Below are 20,863 nucleotides of genomic sequence, written 5' to 3'. Positions count from 1 at the left end.
CTTTCTCTCTCTCTCTTTGTGTGTGTGTGTGTGTCTCTGTGTGTACATGTGCACATGTGCACATGCATTAATGGAAGTCTGAAGTTGATGGTGGACATCTTGTTTCTTCAGTCTTCACTTTATTTACTGAAGTAAGTAAGGTCTCTCAACTGAACTTAGAGTTTGCTGATGGGCTAGTCTACCCTACCCAGTTTGCTCTAAGGATCTTGTCTCTGCTTTCTGTGTGTAGACCCTTACATCTGCCAGATGTTTATCTGGGTTGGTTCTGGGTATTCAAACTTTGATCCTCATGGTTATACTGCAAGTGCTTTATCCACTGAGCCATCTTCTCAGCCTCAATTTATAGCTTTTCACTACAGGCCTTGCTTATTCACTCGGTAAGTTTTTATGGGGTACTTCCTCTGGCTTCACTGGAGGATTGGATGAGCAGGGTTAGAGAAAAATTCTAAAGCTCCCCAATGTTTGTGACCAAACGCTCATTTGACTCCACAGGCAAGGAGAGTCACAAAGACCAGCAGGGGAGGGGAGCATGGAAGTTCTCCAAGTAAAGAACAGTGCAAGGCTGGGAGGAGTGTCCTAGTGGGTAGCAGGATATCTGACCTGTGGGTAGTCAGTGCAGGTAAGGACCGGGGCTGAAGATGAACTGCATAGGAAGAAGTTGAAACATCAACTACGCGATAGCCAAATATCTACTGTACCAGGACAATTTAGTTTTTGTTTTGGACACATTTGCTATCTGTCTAACCTGCGAGTACCCCTCTCAGCGATTCCCAGTCCCAGGTCCTGTTTGCCCAGCTAAACAACAGTCCTAAGCCCAAGGTTTCCTTTGGTTTCTTCTCCCTATTATCTTAAAGGTCTCCTTGTGCATATTCAACTTCACAACCATTTAGCCTCACTCTACCTTAGTGCCACCTGAAGACTGTTCAGGTGGCGGTGCCATTATAAACAAGGAATTAAGCAGTCATGTGACAGTGTGGTTTCCCTGGCCTGGCGGTTGGGAGCTATGGATCCAGGATAAAGAAGGTCTTGAGGTAGATGTACTGAACACACAACGATGTGAAAATCTGCCTCTGACAATTCTTTCTAAAGTCAGTTATGAAGCATTAGAAGCACATGACAGCATATGCCCCTCTCCTTGTGGCACACTTGAATACTTCAAATTAAAATAAACCAGAGAATTAAGAAAGTACTGTTTCTTTAAATCTACAGAGTAACCTTTTGTTGAATTGATTTTGATCTGGTTAGAGTGACAGGAGGAGGGAGGGTTAGATTTTCTTAAACAAGTTAAATTTTGTAATACACTAGTATTTTTCACTGTCTTGATAGTGAGAAATAATAGCACTCTCTCCCCACGTGCGCACACACATGCTATTAGATCTCTCCTCCCTCGTATACACAAATATGCTGTTAGGAAAATAGGAACCACCCAGAGAACTATTGATAACAGTTTAAAATATGTTTTTTTTCATTCTCTTTTCTTTGCATGGTTTTACGCACGACTGCTTAAAAAAACGTTACACAGTTTGGAGTCTGACTTCACCTCCTTTTTCAGATGATAAAACTATTAAGATAAAATTGTATTAAAACTTTACCTTTATGGCAGCCAAGGGCACCATGGCATGTCCCACAACTTAGTGAGCCAATCTTTTTTTCTGAAGAGCTTAGCAAGTTTCTCACATTTTGATCTTATTGAAAGACGGTGGTCATGTTATTTTCTGTTTCTGTTAGTATGCTGCTTTTTCCTTTAGATGAGGTTTTTAGAAAAGGTTTTTATGCTGAGACTTACTTCCTTCATGCCATACTGACCCAAGAACGGTACTTGGACTTCGGAAGGTCCCAGTCCCAGAGTTCTCAGCTCTTTTCCCTGCTTTAGTGAGCGCAGGGTGAGGTGTCTGTCCTACCCCTCACCCACAGTTTCTCCCTTTGGTAGAGGAAACATTTATAAAAACAAAACAGCAGAACCAAGAAGCAAATTCTCTGGGCATAGAATTATTTGTTTTTCCCTCCCGTGATTCCAAGCCCAAACCAAGTCTTCACATCTACAAACCAATCCTTTTCATTAAGAAAAAATAAATTAAAAAAAAAATCGCTCATGATCCTTTTGACTTGTGTTTCAGCTTGCGATCGGAATCTGCAAGTTGCATGACAAGTTCCTGTTAAACAATTTACTGCACAATTTTACACCACTGCCCTGCACCTGCTGGAACCACACTTAGGACTTAGGACCGCGAGGGTCAGTTTCTTAGGGTGAAAGTCCCCGTGCCAGGGCGTTCTCTGTCATAGGGGCCACCCGCCCTTGAAGCACTTTGCTGAGCTGGGGTATTCGGACAGAACGCCACCCCGAGCTGAGGCTAGCGGGACCGAATGCCACCGCCGCTTGTCGTCCAGGCACCCGACGGTCCCGCGTGTCCACACTCACCTCCGCCGTACATCTGGCACAGGTAGGGGAAGCGCCACACATTGCCCAAACCCACAGCGTAGGAGATACAGGCGAACACGAACTGCAGCGGATTGCCCCATTGAGGCCGTGTCTTCTCCATGTCCCGCGCTCGCTCCTCAACAGGGCCTGGTCTCTGGTCGCAGCTCGCCCGCCTTTTAATTGCTAATCTCATTAACGCGCGCGAGAGGGGCGAGGCCGGTAAGTGGGGACGGTGAGCCCCACCCTGCCTAGCCTCTGAGGGGAAGGCACCCCTCCTTGGCCCGCGTATGGACTTCGGAGCTCCAGGAAAGGATCTTGTTTCCTCAACTTCTTACGATTAATAGATGACAATACTATATGCCTGGCACTGCTATGCAACGGGAAAACACAGCACCCCCACCCTTGCAGGGCTCACATTCAGATGGCGGGAATGTTTAAATATCACGGGATGACTTGTTCTTAACTTCTTTTGACCCACTGGGGTAATTTCATTTAATTCATACCACCTAGTTCACCTAAGTGGGCGGATTCAGGGGCAATTTAGGTAAACTCTTAGAAGCATTAGAGCTAACTTACATGGTTAGCTCACTACACCCATAACTTCAGCTCTAGGGGATCTGATGCCCTCTTTTGGTTTTGATGGGCACCTTTATGCATCTGCACACACACACACACACACACACACACACAGAGAGAGAGAGAGAGAGAGAGAGAGAGAGAGAGAGAGAGAGAGAGAGAGAGAGAGAGACTTAAAAAAAAACAAATCTATTAACTGTTTTTAAAAAAGTTGTCTTCATGGTATTTTTTTTTCTTGTCTTATTTTAAATAACCTTTGCCTGCCAGGAGTGGTGGCCTTTAGTCCTAGCACTTGAACTGCAGGAGGATCTCTGTGAGTTCAAAGACAGCCTGGTTTGCATAGTTGAGTCCAGGACAGCCAGGACTACATAGAGAGACAAAACAAAGCAAAGAAAACAAACAAACAAACAAACCTACCAATTACAACAAAAGCCCAACCTCTTCTTTAATGACTCCAAGGTCATGAAGGTATCTTTCAACTCCTTTCAAAGTAGCATTCAACTCCTTAGCAAAGCAAGCATCAGCAATGAACAGAGTTACTGCCTCCTGAGACCCTTTCACTGATCCTGGAGCTCACTGGTTCTGCTAGGCTGACTGCTCAGTGCTACTTCTGGGCACAATATGAAAATCCTGAAGACTTTAGGACTCTTGGAGCAGTTTCTGAAATAGGTACCTAGTATGAGACATCTGTCCCTGGAATTACAGGAGGAGAACCTATTTAAAATTATTAGTATTGATCTTAAAATACATGCAAAAACACTAGCTTCATATGCATGGTAGTATCATAAAGCTTCGTTTTTTACTTTTAAAAATATTTAATATGTATGTGTATGCTCACTGCACTCAGGGACTCTCCTGTCTCCAAATTCCCCTTCCTCTCAGTCTTTGGAGAAATAGTCATGTGCCACTGTCCCTAGCTTTTTATGTGAGGGCTGGAGACTGAAGCTCAGATCTTCATGACTATATGCAGACTGTTTCCAAATGAGCCATCCTACCATCCCCTGCAGTCTTGGTATAGGGTCTACCTAGAAGCATGGTGGTGGACAATAGTCTGCTGCCTCCAGCTATGTACTTACACGTTTTTTGTATCATAAGCTAGCCTTTCTATAGGGTTCTTGGCTACACAGTGACATTTGGAAACTGGACACCTCAGAAAAATATTCAGAACAGTTACCAGTCACCAGAAATATGAGATGACATGGAGAATTTGTTGAATTGATTAAGGCTGTGACGTTTTATTCCCTACTCCAGGAAGCAGACCCATATCTGGTCTTACCTGCCTTGTGAAGCTAGCTGACATATAAGGTTCAGAGTGTGAGAATCTGTCTCTCTGTTCTTCTCTGTGGTGTGTAGCACAAAGAATCACTCAGGCCAAGTAAATGCAGACAGTCAGTTCACCATGCCATCCCGTAGCTAATCTGACAACACCCACTGAGTGATGGGCTACTACTGTCACAAAGGCTGTGGTGGTGGGGTGTCCACATGCAGAGAGTAATGGAGTGTGTGGACACTGTTGGTAGACTAACACATGCTTATGCACTTCCTGCAGAAAAAATCTCTCATGTGTTTATTAATTTCTGTGGAGTAAATACCTCAACTTTAGGCCATTTTGAGCTTCCGATGTGTTGTCCCTGGGGTTGGCATTCTCACCATGCATGTGCGATGATAGAGGCAGCCTAAAGAGCTGAGCTAATGGCGAAGAGCAATACATGATTGGAAATGATTTCTAAGTATTAGTTCTATTTAGACAATGTATACAATCACTTAGTCCTCAATAATGAACCTATTTAATAAAACAAGTTCTCAATTCCTATACATGTCCTGAGTACAGAGGACTGGGCAGTAGAGCAAGCTCAGTTCTTTGAGGTGTTTCTCTTTGGGGTGTTTGGAGCCCCAGAAGCAGTTTTCAAACAGGTTTTAATGCTCAGGGGAGGAAGAACCCTTTCTTCAGATTGTACCTTCACAATCAGGACTTAAAGGCTGCAGTCTGTTATCCATGTTCTGGAAGAGAAGAGGGGACATGGCCTGACTGAGCACATGGGTATGGGCCACTGAGCGTGTCTCAGAATTCTATATTCTTTCCCTATCAACTATGATGGTGACATAGCTTTCAATCATTTGCTCATCCTGGTGATTTCCATTGTTACCTAACTACCATCTTGAGCTTTCAGTTTCCCACAAGATAAAGTCCAAACTCCTTAGCTTTGTTTGCAAAGCTTTGAGGGTTTTTATAATTGAGTTCTGAGGAATTTGACCTTGCATACCTGGATTTTAGAAAACAGTTTAACTCTTCAGTATAAAAATACACAGCATTTTGCTGCAGGTGGAAAAGCTACCTTCTGAGGATGAATAGGGCATACTATCAGCCACAGTCCAGAAGGGGTGCACACAATGCACTCTTCGGAACAAATGCAGCTCTGCAGGACTTGAGGCATCAAGAGCTGGCTCAGCAGTTAAGTGCACTTATTATTCTCGCAGAGGGCCTGGGTCAATTCCCAGCACCCACATGGTGGTTCTCAACTGTAATTCCTATAACAGGGGATCTGACACTCTGCTGACTTCTGAGAGCTCCTACCACTCAGCAACATACACATATAAATATTTTTTAAAAGTAAAAAAATGAAGCTTTATACTACCATGCATATGAAGCTAGTGTTTTTTGCATGTATTTTAAGATGAATACTAACAATTTTAAGTAGGTTCTCCTCCTGTAATTCCAGGGACAGATGTGTCATACTAGGTACCTTTTTCAGAAACTGCTCACAGAGTCCTAAAGTCTTCAGGATTTTCATATTGTGCCCAGAAGTAGCCCATGGCTGTAACTTGTGTGCATTGCATTTCCATGTGGTATTTAACTTGCCAAGCATTAAGGTGTCCATTATCAGAAACTTGCAGCTAAGCCTATTTTTGTAAAGAGGGAAACTGGAGTTTGCTGTCTACTTAGACTATCATTTAGACAGTTATAGCTGGTGGCTTCTGTGTGGGGACTAGACAAACAGAGCATGCTCATCAATATACAGCTTCCACTAGGCAGTCCTGACCTGGAAGTTCGGTGCTAATGCCTGCCATGAAGCATCCTTCCTCTCTCTGTAGGCAGCTGTGTGGGATAGAGTAGTATGTTGTATGCTGCACTGTTTTCCTCAGGAGAGGATGTGACTTTTTTCTTACCTCTCTTCCCTCTTTGGATGCTGACCAGGGCATCCCATGTCTCTCCAAGGCTGTGTGTCTAAGGTGACTCAATCCTTTGAGGTAACTCTCACTGAAAGATGGGAAATTCCTGTGCTCTCATCCAGACCTGGACCCCTGTTCTTTCTGCCTTTCTATGTTATGGACTCCAGATTCTGCCCTATGTCTCTCCAAGCTCTGACTCTGGCCCACCCTACTTTTCTAGTTTCCCTTTCTGCCTGGATCTCACAGGTGGTGAATCTGGTCACACATCTTAGTCCCACCCACACCACCATTTCCCCCATCACTTTTTTTTTTTTTTTTTTTTTTAATTCCTGTGCAATCTAAACCCCGAGTTCTGAACCCTTGTGCTGCTGTTAGGAGTTTCTGGAAAAGTTTCCCAAGGTTGTGGCCGCATATGTGGCAAGCACAGGTGTGAGATGTCAGCAGGACCTTGCTCCTTTATTAATCATCTCTGGTTGAGGTGCTGACCTGTGGCCCTGGGTCATATCTTCTATGTGTGCCTCAATCCTTTCTTCTCACATCTCTTATCCCACTGATGACTTAGCAAAGGTCCTAATAATTCTATAGATAATTAGGGGGGATTTCAAATCTGAAATTCACCTTCCTCCTGGTTATCTTCAACATGGGTCCTCACACCTCGGACTTTAACAACTAATGGTCACTTCTCTCTTCTGGCATTCCTTCCCTTTCTCTCCTTACAAATATTCTCAAGGCCCACTAACATTATAAAACCTCTTAGGACTGCCAGTTACCAGTTCTTTATCTAAACGTGTGGCCTACATTTGTTGCCTCTGTCCATCACTTCACGCATGCCCTAACCTTTGATAAATGAAAAGAGTGGCAGTGGTGCCTAGGTCAAAATTACAAGGATATATACCCAGAAACACAGCATATCCTTTCTTTTTTCCTTCTGTTATTTGGGAAGGAGAGGAGAGTGCCTTTCTTCCTGGACAAGGCTCCTCTCATGCCAAGACTAAATGTATCAATTTCTTTTGAGTCTTCATGTACCCACACTGGCACTATTCTCTCATGTACACAGACTGGTACACTAGGTGTACACTAATTTCTAAATAAAGGTGAGACGTCTTAACCTAGGAACAATTTCTTTGTCTCAGGAAGGGGTTTCCTGTCCTGTCTTATTCCTTTTAGATACCAATCCTTTTCCTGAAAGTGACCCTTCTACTGACCATTCCCTGCTTTACTATGTATTCACTTGGGCACAAATCTCTTAAAACATGCTTACATTCAAACTTCATGGGAAAATTTAGTGGCTTTTCTTTGGCATCTGAATTCTGCCTCACATTCACATTGGCATTATAGATATAGGTATATTTTGCTAGTCTGTAATAGTACTTATATAATTATAAATTATTTATATACTTTGCTGCTGATATATATCTGGGTTATATACAATTTGGTGCTGTTAATGAAGAATGTTGCTAGCTACCTTGTGGTACTTGTGTTCTGGTAGATATGTATTAGCACAAGTATTTCCATGGGCAGAAATGAAACTTACCAAGATATCTTACAAATGATCCATACAGTAGTTATAAAAACTCACATATATAAATACACATGTACATAGGTAAACATGAATTTATGTATATGTGTTTGTATAACAGTACTCCCATGTTTGCCTTAGAGTTGAAGTTGCTCATATTGCTACATAGTCAGGTGAGGGAAAAACTTGTTAAAAATTCATTACCAGTGCAAAATACAAAGAAAGGATGAGTGTGATGGAATGCCTGTAATCCCAGAATTCCGTGAGGCAGAGGAATGAGGACCATTCCAAGTTTGAGGCCAGATTAGGATTTGATTGTTTCATTGTGAGATAATTTTCTTCTTTATAGATTTTCCTGTGGTTACTTGCAGAGAATTGCTTAGCTTAATCTTTATATGCATGCATATTTGAACACACAGTGATAGGATAGATAGAATTCATTTATATAATAGTTGCATGTTATTGATGGAATTTCGGGGAAATGCATACTTTTTGAAAAGTATATTACTTTTCTCAAAAGGTCTACATTTTGCACTTTTAAAATGGGGTCAGTCTTGACTCTTCACTGAACTTACTTCCAAGTAGCTTAGATTATGCAACAAATTTAACAAGAGGTAGACATCCCCCAGGACAACAAAAACTGCTGGCCAGAACTGAAGACAAAGTGGTGATCACAGAACTGGGTCTGGGATGACAGTTAAGGCTCTGGCTGTTTCCTGCCCTGTTTCTGCGACTGACAAAGATGAGAAAAGAAAATCAAACAAATGTAAGCAAGGTTCAAAAGCAAAGAGGCCTTAATTTTAAACAAACAAAACAAAACAAAACAAAACAAAAACCTTAACTTGGGAAATGTATAATAAATGACAATTTTTATTAACATAATGATAGAAATTCAGGGCTTCCAATGGCTTCAACTAAGATAAATTCAGCACAGTGTGTCCCTTTGTCCATATACCCATTTCCAAAAGATAACCGGGTCAAGAGTGTAAGTAACCTGGATGATTTTCTGAGAATTGATGCTTGTGGAATCTGAAATAATTAGGTGGTGTACACAACACAAAGTGGACATTGTTTTCTCAGAAAGGCCCAAATGGAACAAATACATTTTTCAGGTCAGTTCAAACAGATGCAGAAATAAGCTTATTTAGAAAACACTCTGGCTTCTCAACATGACCACTCAGCTGATCGCGGTAGGTTAAGCAAGACTCAGCCACGTGTTATGGAAACAGAGGACCAAGAGAACAGTGGTGACGCCTTAGAGATTTTGTTAGTCTTGGCTAAATTTATTCCTTCACCTCAAATATTTTTGATGGGAACAAGAATCAAGACTCACTAGAAGGCATAATCTGGTGGGGAAAACAGCTGGAACACCGTGGAAACATTTTCCAGGGTCAAAATGTGGCTGGGGCCATGCTGTCTCCACCAGTGACCCCTAAGGAATCTCATTGTGTCCTGCTGGGATGTTTTGTGTTTGTTCTCTCATCTCACAACAGCAGAAGTTCTATGAGTCCCACATTGCCAGGAAATACATATGCTTTGTTTCACAAGCTCAAGGTTCAAAGTATATTCAATTTCTTTCACCTCTGGATCCTCAAAATGTGGTTTGTTAGAGTCATGGAGAAGAACTTGTGAGACATTCAGACTCTCAGACCCACCTTAAAGAATCCCAGGTGTATTGTAGACATGTTGATATCTTAAAAACATTCTAGGTTAAACGTTTTTATTATTTTTTGAGATTACAATAGAATCACATCATTTTTGCCTTTCCTTTCCTCCTCCCTTCAAGCCCTCACATATACCTCTCCTTGCTCTTTCAAATTCATAGCCTTTTCAATGTTGTTATACACACATGTGCACATGTACACATATACACACAAATAAATATGCACATACATATACATTCTAAAATATAGCCTTAGTCTGTATAATGTTACTTGTAGTATGTTGTAAAGGCTGACCATTTAGTACTGGAATAACTAGTTGGTTTCCTCATCCCTGAGGGAGACTCTTCTTTCCACTCAGTATTTTAATTGTCTGGGGTTGTGTAGAGTTGAAGTCTCTTTTATGAGGGTGAGAACTACACTCATATGTGAGTATATGGGAAAATATTTATAATGTAGTTAGGAATTATACTGTTTTAGTAAAGCACTTTAGTGGTTGTAGCTTATCTTCCAAGATCCATAACTTCACTATCCTTGGGTAGTTGGCTAGGTTTCTAGTCCCAGGCATGCTTTCTCTCTTTTTGAGCAGATCTTAAGTCCACTCGCAGAGTTTTTGGTTGTGTTTGCTGCTTCTGCACCCCTGGTTGTCAGATGCTGGCCATGTTTGTGGTTCGTGGGCATCATAGTTGGGCATAATGGATTTTATACTTGACTTGACATCAGAATCATTTGTGACAGTTTGGAAAAATAAAAGCAAGCCAGGTGTGATGGTACACCAGTTATCCCAACACTCAGGAAGCTGAGGTAGGAGAATCATGACCCAAATTGGATTAAATAGCAAAGTCCTGTCTAAAAATAATAATAAAATAACCTCAACATCCCAAATCCACAGAGTCTTGTCTCAAAGGGTAAAAACATGGTTGACAGGGTTACCTGGAGTACCTGGCATCTAAAGCTTGTCATGACAACTGGTATATACTGCCCTTCTCAGGGAGATGGAGTTATATCAGTACTTCCTTGCTGAACTCCTCATCCATTTTTCCACTTTCCCAATTACATCATTGCCATAATTTATTGTCAACTTCTGATTTTTCTACTTTTAAATTTTCTTCTGCGGCTGGATGGTGGTAGTGCACACCTTTAATCCCAGCACTTGCGTGGCAGAGACAGGTGGTCTTCAGGTTTGTGCCCATCTTGGTCTTCAGAGTGAGTGCCAACGCAGCCAGGGCTACATAAAGAAACACTATCAAAAACAATTTTTTTCTGTAAAGAAAGTTCAGATCAAGTAACGGAGGGTGGGGAGGATTACATATCCCAGGTGTGCAGTGAGAACTTTGACTTCTTAAAAACTCATATCATGTGAAAAATATACCCAACACCCCTCATCAGCAGGAAGTAGCCTATAGAGGTCTACACCCCCTTTTCCCTCAAACCTTCTTTCTCTCCTACCTAGTGTTGGGGAGCTGGAAGGAATTAGGACAGAATCCAGTAAAATATCTAAAACAAAACAAAACAAAACAAAACAAAATAACACTAGTACAGGAGTGCTAGGAATATGTGTACCATCACTCCCAGGTATGTTGAAGATAATTTTGCTATATACGTATATGCCACACAAGTTTCTTCTCATGCATCCAAGGAGCCCAAACCTTTCCCTGCTTCCTGAGATGTCATGTCACCTGGAAATAACTCAAGAACTACCTAAGATCATTTTTGATAAACCCACTTCCCACAGTATTACAAGGACTGGCACTGTTCCACAATTTCTCTTCTGATTTTTGTTTCTACTTCTTAATATATAACCTACCCAGTAGCATAATTTTCATTGATGCCTGTTTTGTTTTCATTTATGCAGTATGCTTGTGTTGTGCTTAACAAAGCAAGTCCCACCCAAGTAACAAAATACAGAAGCTCCAGGGTTGAAGAGTAAGTACTCTGTCCACTTCTTCAATTTCCCTCCCTTCCTATAGAGAAAATCAAAAATTTTCAAAGTATAGACTTTATAATTTATAATTATAAAATACTCTTCATGATTCTATTATTGCTGTGGTTTCAATGTGAACTGTTTCCCCAACAACTCATGTGTTTAAACAGTTGGTCCTCAGTACTGCTGTTTTGGAAGGCTGTTGAACCTTTAGGAAGTGGAGTCTTTTTGGAGGAAGAGGACTACTAAGGTTAGACTTCAAAGTTTTATATTATGGCCCAATTTGATACTCTCTGATTTCTGACTAGAGGAAATGAGAAGGCTTGACACTGCTGTCAGCAGGCCTTTCTCACCAAGACAGACTATACCCAAAATAAGCCTTCTTTCCCTTAAATGGCTTTTTTTTTTGGTGTGTGTGTGTGTGGGGGGGGTGTTACATATTTGGTCACGGAAACAAGGCAAGGCACTTCTATACCTTCCTACATATTCTAAAAAATACATTTTTAATTTGCATAGATTTAACTTTATAGCGACATATCTTTTCCCATGTTTTACTTTCTTTACTGTCCAAACATGCTGTATGTAGCTATATCCTGTGCAATTTAATTACTCTGGATGCAGCATTTGGGGATTTTCTAAAACCAGTCTGTTTTAAAACCCGTTGGGCTTTAAGACACGGAACAGTATAAGGGTGGGTGATTTTCATAACGTACCATTCTGTGCTTAATAAAAAGGTGGGGCATGGTGTGAAGAGGGATATGCATTCTGCACTTACTGGGTCAGCATACTATTTCACTGACTTCCTATGCTCTACTCTCTGAGTCTTTTGTTGGCTTGATCTATCAGTCATAGTGAAAACAGTAATATCTACAATGACTGTGGATTTCTTTCAGTTGTATCAACTGTTACTGTATAGAACATGAAGCTGTAAAGGCCAATCAAATTACTCTGTTGTATTTTCTTATAAATGAACATTTTCACCATGTGTGGTAGGCTCCAGCAGCCTCAAGTCCTCTTTTCATAATCTTGCAGAATGCTGTTTTCAACATACACAGACATTATCACCTAACAATCATATCATCTGTAAACACTGTTCGTTGTTTTCTAGCCTGGTTTGGTTTAGACCTCCAGCACAATATTGATGTGATTTGAGGCTAAAAGAAGTCACTGTGTTCTGGAGATTAAAAGGTAAGCATGTGACATACCTCCGTTAATCATGATGTTGAAGCTTATCAAATTAAGTCAAAATCTTCGGTCCTAAACCTGAGTAGTTTCCTCATTTCAGCACAAAAGACAACATGCTTGCAGTGACCTCTGAGGACCATGTGACCTGACCCCTCATTGTTTTTGTGACCAACTTTCCCACTATTTTTTCTGTTTAAGGTTCCAGGCACAGCATGCCACCTGCTGTTCCATCAGTGCTTCATCTCTACACAACTGTGTCCCCCACAGACACCCCATGGTGAGTTCCCTTACTTCATCTCTACACAACTGTGTCCCCCACAGACACCCCATGGTGAGTTCCCTTACTTCCTTCACGTCTTTGCTTAGAAAGTTACATTCTCATCATGTCCCTAGTGGCAGCCCCGTCTCTCTTCTTTTTTTTTTATTTGCATAAAAATAAACTTTTAATATATGTTGAAAATACCCCCCCCCCCCCAAATTATAAAACAAAATGGTCAGAACAACAAAAATGGGTCATATTCTCACTATCTATTGATTACATTCTTTTTTTATTCAATATATTTTTTTTACATTTCAAATGATTTCCCCTTTTCTGGCCCCCTACTCCCCAAAAGTCCCATAAGCCTCCTTCCCTCCCCCCTTTTCTCCCATCTACCCCTTCCCACTTCCCTGTTCTGTTTTTGCCCTATACTGCTACACTGAGTCTTTCCAGAACCAGGGGCTACTCCTCCGTTCTTCTTGTACATCATTTGATGTGTGGATTATGTTTTGGGTATTCCAATTTTCTAGGCTAATATCCACTTATTAGTGAGTGCATACCATGATTGATCTTTTGAGACTGGGTTACCTCACTTAGTATGTTCTCCAGCTCCATCCGTTTGTCTAAGAATTTCATGAATTCATTGTTTCTAATGGCTGAATAGTACTCCATTGTTTATATATACCGCATTTTTTGCATCCATTTTTCCGTTGAGGGATACCTGGGTTCTTTCCAGCTTCTGGCTATTATAAATAGGGCTGCTATGAACATAGTGGAACACATATCCTTATTACATGCTGGGGAATCCTCTGGGTATATGCCCAGGAGTGCTATAGGAGAATCTTCTGGAAGTGACATGCCCAGTTTTCTGAGGAACCGCCAGACAGATTTCCAGAGTGGTTGTACCAATTTGCAACCCCACCAGCAGTGGAAGTGTTCCTCTTTCTCCACATCCTCGTCAACACCTGCTGTCTCCTCAATTTTTAATCTTAGCCATTCTGACTGGTGTAAGGTGAAATCTCAGGGTTGTTTTGATTTGCATTTCCCTAATGACTAATGAAGTTGAGCATTTTTTAAGATGCTTCTCAGCCATCTGAAGTTCTTCGGGTGAAAATTCTTTGTTTAGCTCTGTACCCTATTTTTTAGGCCAACTCTGATTGGCAAAGGATGATAGCACAGCTAGTATGGTCTTAGGCAATGCCCTGCCTCACATACCTAACTGAAATGGCACCTTGTAGTTCTCCTGTCTGGCCCAGACAAATCTCTCCTTTGCTAATGTACTTTGCTGAGCCTGCCTCTAAGAACACTCTAGGTCTCCCTGTGGCCTTACAGGCTTCTGCTACTTAGTATCCTTATTGATTCCTTTCTCTCAGATTTCATGGTGATAGGGCATCCCATATTTTCATCTCTACTTGGTGGAATTTGTCAGGAGCCATAATGGGACAAGCTAATATACTAGCAGATAATCATCCTGAAATGCTTGCCTCGGATTATTATAATCTGTGACAGGTGAGCTCCCATTCAGCAAGGCTGTGGGGGACAAATTTTAGGAAAGATTCCTGCTATTTATATGCTTTTCTTGTTATTATAATACATTTATAATAAGTAATAGCACACCCCTTTGGAGCAGATCTCTGCAGATCCACGAAGATGTACTGTCTTATAGCAATGCTATGTAGACAAATCGGTGACTTCAGTTTAAATGACGATCCTATAAGAATTCCTAAAATTATATCTCTGATTATTAAGCTCTTTTATAATGGGACTGCTACTAGGATCTTTTTCTTATAGTCAAGACTGCAATGAGAACTCTGCCAGTCTCCCAAGTGTCACAAGTTAATTGCTCTAGATGGCAACCAGACTTTCTCCTACTCAGAGCACATTCCAAGAGGTTGTAAAACAATTAACCAAAGGTCATAAAAAGGGAACTAAGATTTATTATAGGTATTAGGACAGAAGATAAAATATTGACTGGGTTTATCTATATAAAACTTCACTTATAACTTAGTTATGGTTTTAAACTTTCAACCAACCTACAGAGAAGACAAATGATAGCTAATTACTCCTAATGGATATGCATGTAAACATTCTCTGTTGTAAGCTTCTATTTAAATTTATGATTTGATTTTTGTGTGAACTTGTGATGAACTTTGTAACATGTGATCATGCATTCTGAAAGACGTATAAATACTTAAGACAAAAGAGAAAGGGCACTACTACTGCTACTACTACTACTATTTCTCTCTTTTCTCTCACACGCACCTTTCTCTCCTCCTCCTCCTCTCTCTCTCTCCCACACTCTCTCACATTCTTCCAATTAGAAGAACTTTCCCCTCCCCCCCTTAGGATCCTTCCGCTTTTCCCTCTTAGACGGCTTTACAAAGGAAACTTTTTACAACCTACTAATGAACTCATTAACCACTTCTTTAAGTGTCCTATTTTTCTCCCTGCAAAGACTTCTGAAAGTTAGAGCCCAGCAGTTCCTGCTGAGATAGAATAAAGACCACATTGCTTAATCCTCAGCTGTTAGGCTACAGGTGTTAATCACCTAAACCAGCAGTCTTTCACCCTCAGAACGAGCAAGAAAGTTTCTAGGACATTTTAGAAGTTACCATCAGCATTTTAGTAGTTGGAAAGCCATGAGACCCCCAGACTTGAAAGCCATCATCACCAGAGTCCTACTCCGTGCTGCCACCACCACCTTCACCAGGCTGGGACACTCCCGGCCTTTGGCAGGAATTCCCTCTGCCATGGCTTAAAATTTCTTCCACTGATACTCTTGCTTCATTACTAATCCAGACCAATCTGCTGAGGCTGGGACTTGGATGTTACCCCTGTGTTGATACCCCTATTAGGCATCTATATAAAACAGAATCCTGTTTTTGTCTTCTTTTTACCTATATGCCCAAAACCCTGCTTCTAAAACAGCTGATAATGAGTTACCAGTAGTGGCCCAGCTGCAAACATCTGGAGTCAACCCTTGAGTTTCTTGTTCATCGTCTGTGAATCAGGGCTAATATGCTGTTAAAGTTTTACATCCAAAACATATCCAGAACCAAGCTCTCTTCTAGCACTGGCAACTTGGAAAGACTTTGAGCATTACCCACTAATACTGAATATTCACATGTGTTGTAACCAAGCAATGACACCACACTTTATATATTTCTTTGTACTAGCCCAAACTGGAAAACTCCAAATGTGCATCAATAGTAAAATAGATGATTAAATGATAGCCCATCACAAAAGGCAATACTATTGAGCAATGAGAACAAGCTAATGATTGCTATATGTATTAACAGAGATGAAATCTCTGTATTCTCACCCCAGTAGTGAATGGAACAGGGCACAGTGGAGTACATAGGGTGCATGGTTCCATTACATGGTTAAACAACAAGGACAACAGCAAAAACAGCCCAGATGAACTGTGGGTGCTTTTGGAGGAACAAAGTACCTGGGAGAGACTAGCGAGGCTCTGTGGGTGCAGATAATAGCAATTTTCCAGCTGGGTTCTACAAGAATCCTGTGGCAGGATTCTTTGAACTATGTGCTCATGGTGTGTATACTCAGCAGTCTGCTGAGTCTCAACCACTTTTACCACCTGCATACATCTAGTCTAACTTGCCACTCTCCCTATATTACTCTGCTTCCAAATGGCTTGAAGTGGGCTCTTTAATGTTATTACCAGGTTTTACTATTCTATAGTTCACAACCTTGGAAAAGATTTCCATGCTCTTAAGAATATAATGCCGAATCCACAGAGCTGGAGAAATGACTCAGTAGTTAGCACACTTGTTGCTCTTGCAGAGACCTGGGTTTTGTTCCTAGCACCCAAATAGCAGCTTATAGCTGTCTGTAACTTCATCTGTTCCAGATGATCTTCTGGCTCCTGAAAGCACCAGGCATGCAAGTAGTATGCAAAAATATGCAGGCAAAACATTCATACATATAAAAGAAATAATAAATAGCACCTTAAAATTCTAATGCCATCATTTACTCGGCAGAGACAAATGGATCTCTAAGTTTAAGGTCAGCCTGGTCAACAACCAGGTTCCAGGACAGCAGGGACACAGTGAGAGACCCTGTTTCAAACCAATCAGTCTTCAATCTTGACTTCTTACAATATTTCACTGGCAGGCTTCAGCCACACGACTCCTCACTGCCTTCGAATGTACCAGTCATTCCCAGGCAGTGCCTGTGACTCACTCTTCTCTTGACTTCAGATCTTTTAGCAGCTGACTTCTCACGTTGCTTCTGTCACTGTCTCTCAATAGACTGTCCTGTCCACATTACTGGAGTTGCGTCCATAGTCCTCCATCACTCTTGCCTTTAATTAGTCTACTTTTCTGTTATTACTGTTTAACATTGGTGAGAGTTTCTATAGTAGCACCTATAACATTATCTATATAGAATCTAAAGGGTCTTTTCCATTTCACACTGAATTAGTGTGGACACTAAATCTAGTTACAAGTACCTTTCAAAAGAAAACACAGAACAGAAGGTGATGTGAGGGTAGAGCAAAGCTCGGAGTGGTGTGTTTATAAGTCACTGAACAGAAGAGTGTTTAGCAACCACCAGAAGCCCCAAGAAGACCTGAGGCACATCTTCCTCATCGCATCCAGCAAGAAGCAACTTACCACATCTTGACTTCGGGTTTTGACTTTTATAACTAAGAGAGAACACATTTCTGTTATCTTAAGTCATTAATTGAGTAATTTGTTAGAGCAGCCATAAGGGACTAATGCATATAATTATATAATTTAGTTACTACTATTTATTTTTTACATCCTCTTTAAACTCCATGAAGGCACACATTTTGTTCATGCTGCACCTCAAATGGCATACAACAGGCACTCAAACAAAAAAATTGTCATTTTGTCTATGAAATTTAGTAAATAGTATTGAAAATATTCTTGAGAGTTGGTTGAATAAACAAACTATGATAGACTGGGTAACTTTTCAACAATGAAAGGGATATATTACTGGTATCTTCACAGACAAGGACAGATCTTAAATATTAAGTACATTTTGTTGATTGAAAGAAGCTACATTTAACAATTAACTTATGATTCTATCATATGAATTTTTAAAAAGGTACATTAAGATATCAAGGGAAAAAGCAGATCAGTGGTTGCTCAGGTACCAGGTTAAGAAGAGTGATAAAAAGGGGCTGAGAAGGATAAAATATCTTGTTTCTCAATTGTGCTAGTGGTCACTTGGAGATTCATGCTTACCAAAACTCATCAGATATTGCCTTAAAACGGATACATATTATTTAGAAGGTCTGATAGAATAAAGCAATTAAAAATTTAGGAAAATTTAATAATTATCTAAAGCAAATACTACGGAGCCTAAAATGACCCTAAAATGTTATTTTGAGGTCCAACACTATGTGTTAAGAATGTACAGCAAAAGGAAAGATGTAAAACCAAAACAGTAGATAGTTGATACTATAAGGAACTATACAAGACAAAACTGGTAACTGAATTCACACTGTAGACCTTGAAGACACTCCTCCATTTCTGGAGAGCCCCTATGATAAACAGCAGCAACCCTAGTCATGCAAGACTTCTGCGGGGTTGATTGGAGATGTCCTAAGAGATACAGACAGTTGTTCATTATCCCACTACCTCACTCCCACTCTTTCCTCTCTAATGCCCTTTTCTTCAAAATGGGCTTACTTCAGATCACTGCACTTATAAACGCTGGTTCAAGTATTTAAAGCTTCCCCTGAATATGATCAGAGATCAAGCATTTTTGTTGTTGTTTTTTTTTTTTATTTTTTAAAGTTAATCATTTATGGCCTCAGAAACATTGTTGGCAGCTTTCAAGTAATAGATGTTTACCAAGGAAGGAAAATTCCAGGCCAGTTTTGACATGAATATTGTAAAACTTAAGACCCAGAAATATATAACATATCATAACTGAGGTCAGAATCCAAGGGTGGACAAGCTATGGCACATATATGTCGGGCATCACTTGTGAGCTCCAGCTTTGGTGACAGCAGCCTGAGGGCGACTGGAAGAAAATCATCAGGACTCTCACTAAGGTACAACTGAATGACTACAGAACCTGGGAAGACAACACACAACACACTGGGCCTGAGAGAACAGTTTTATATTTAGGATTACTGCTTTTGGGAACAGTCTCCCTTTCCTATCTTCCTGAAGGGAGCATAAGCATGGGTGGGCATTTTTGTCAGCTGCACAGCTCTCAAAGTGCAAATGGCAGAAGGCTGGCTGTCAATTGCCATTGTAACAGTTGGGGGTTGTATCCCTTGGTTCCTGAGAGGTTCTACATATACGGCAGCAGCCAAAGTGAAATCAAGGTCAGACTAAGACAGATGGTAAGAGATTCGATGAGCTGTTTTTAGATTCAGGCAGTTTATTACTTACATCAATAACAAAAGAGAGTAAGCCAAAGGTGCCAGCTTCTTGGGTCTTTCTCCCACATATCCAAAAGGAAAACAGTTCATCAAAACAGGCAGGATAACAACAATAATTGTGAGACAGTGTATTACTGAGAAACCAAGTCTAGACCTCCTAGTAAGCATTTTTATATTTTACATGTCAATCTATTCTAAGCTCACTGGAGGCCTCCCAAGGGAGAAAGATGTGAGTGGGAGATGGCTTCAGATGGCTTCCCATACTTGTATGCTTTGGGAGAATCAGAAGGCATCCAGCCAAACCTAAGATTAGCAACAGTTTAACACTTGCCTGAAAGGTCTACTAGTAGGAGAGTCACTCTCCTATAGCACCCACCTTCTGCTACGCCTAAGGGCAGTACTATTAACCAGTGAGGGTGGTTAACATTTAAAAAAATAAAATGCACCCAGGAAATGAAGGCATCATAAGCAAGATTTCAAAGCCAGCCTGGGCTATATAGTATGACTCTGTTTTAAAACAAAACAAAACCCCCACAAAACTTTAAAAAAAATAGATACTGTAATTTATAACATAACATAAAAAGAAAAAATGCATTATCATTTCAGTAAATGCAGAAAAAGAATTTTGAAAAATTTAACACCTGTTTGTAGATTTTAGGAAAGTAAGAAAGAACTTCCTTAACTGATATAGATTATTGAACATATAATTCTTATTAAAATTTTAGAGCATTTCCCCCAAGACTGTGAAAGAAGTAAGAATATCTTCAACAACCATTTCTAGTTAACTAGAAATCCTAGCAAGTGCAATACAGCAAGAGAAATAAAGCACATATAGCATCTATTTATCCAAAGTCAATTACCTAGATTTTTCTAGTATTTAAAACAAAGCTCAAATGGATGATTGATAATTTCATGCAATGCAATCCAGGAAGTCTTGAGGTTTCCAAGATGCAGCACATCCTATATACCTTTCACTCTTAGGAAGAGTCCCTTACACCCTCATTCTGGATGACAATTAATCCTAATAAGCTTGTTTGTTTTCCAAGGCCACATTGGAAATGAAAACATATATTGATACATTTCCTTTCTTTCCTTCCTCACTTCCTCCCTCCCTTCCTTCTTTCCATTCTTTTCTTCTTTCTACTGATTTAATTTATTTTATATGTATGAATATTTTGCATGCATGTATGTCTTAGCACCACATGAGTGCCTGGTGCTTGTGTAAGTCAGAAGAGGGTGTCAGTTCCCTTGGGACTAGAGTTTCAGATGGTTGTGAGCCGCCAAGTAGGAGTTGGGAATTAGTTTTCAACTCTAAGCAAGATAACTAAGTGCTTTTAACTAGTGAGCCAGCTCTTCAGTTCTGACTATATTTTCATTAATTCACATAAACAGGTGATTTTGTGGTACCTTTATGGTTGACCTAATGGCAATATGAAAGACGTCAAGGCTATCCAAATACCTTTCTTTATGATTTTGCTTCAGGGAATATTTAACGGGTTTTTTTTTTTTTTTTTTGATGATGGTTTAGCTTGGTGAGATGGAATTATCCTTAAAGACTTGCTTACATGAGATAAATCATGTCTTTAATTTCTAAAAGCAAAGCTTAGAACACAGACACTTATGCATAAGCAGAGGGTAAACAATATCAAAGTTTTATAATCTAATATATTAAAAATGCAAGCATTTAAAAATATAAGGATATATAGGAATCTCATTCAGTTTATCAAAGTCAAAATAATAGTAAAGGCTTTCTCAAATATTTAAAAG

At 40.3% G+C, this 20,863-nt stretch overlaps 1 protein-coding gene across 3 annotated transcripts in view; it reads right to left on the bottom strand.

Annotated features, from left to right (window-relative positions):
* Positions 1-2,650, bottom strand: part of Slc6a20 (solute carrier family 6 member 20) — an 88,460-nt gene extending 85,810 nt beyond the window's left edge. The window contains exon 1 of one of the 3 annotated variants that reach the window (XM_052186865.1): positions 2,420-2,650. In XM_052186865.1, coding sequence (XP_052042825.1) covers positions 2,420-2,612 — 193 coding nt within the window. In that variant the 5' untranslated portion in view covers positions 2,613-2,650. The remainder of the gene's footprint in view (positions 1-2,419) is intronic. The other 2 variants (XM_052186864.1, XM_052186863.1) reach the window with 2 other exon arrangements.
* Positions 2,651-20,863: the final 18,213 nt, after the last annotated feature.

This window comes from Apodemus sylvaticus, chromosome 7, assembly GCF_947179515.1.
Source record: "Apodemus sylvaticus chromosome 7, mApoSyl1.1, whole genome shotgun sequence".
Taxonomy (NCBI): domain Eukaryota; kingdom Metazoa; phylum Chordata; class Mammalia; order Rodentia; family Muridae; genus Apodemus; species Apodemus sylvaticus.
The sequence above is the reverse complement of the archived record's forward strand: the minus strand, read 5'-3'. Positions and strand labels throughout refer to the sequence as shown.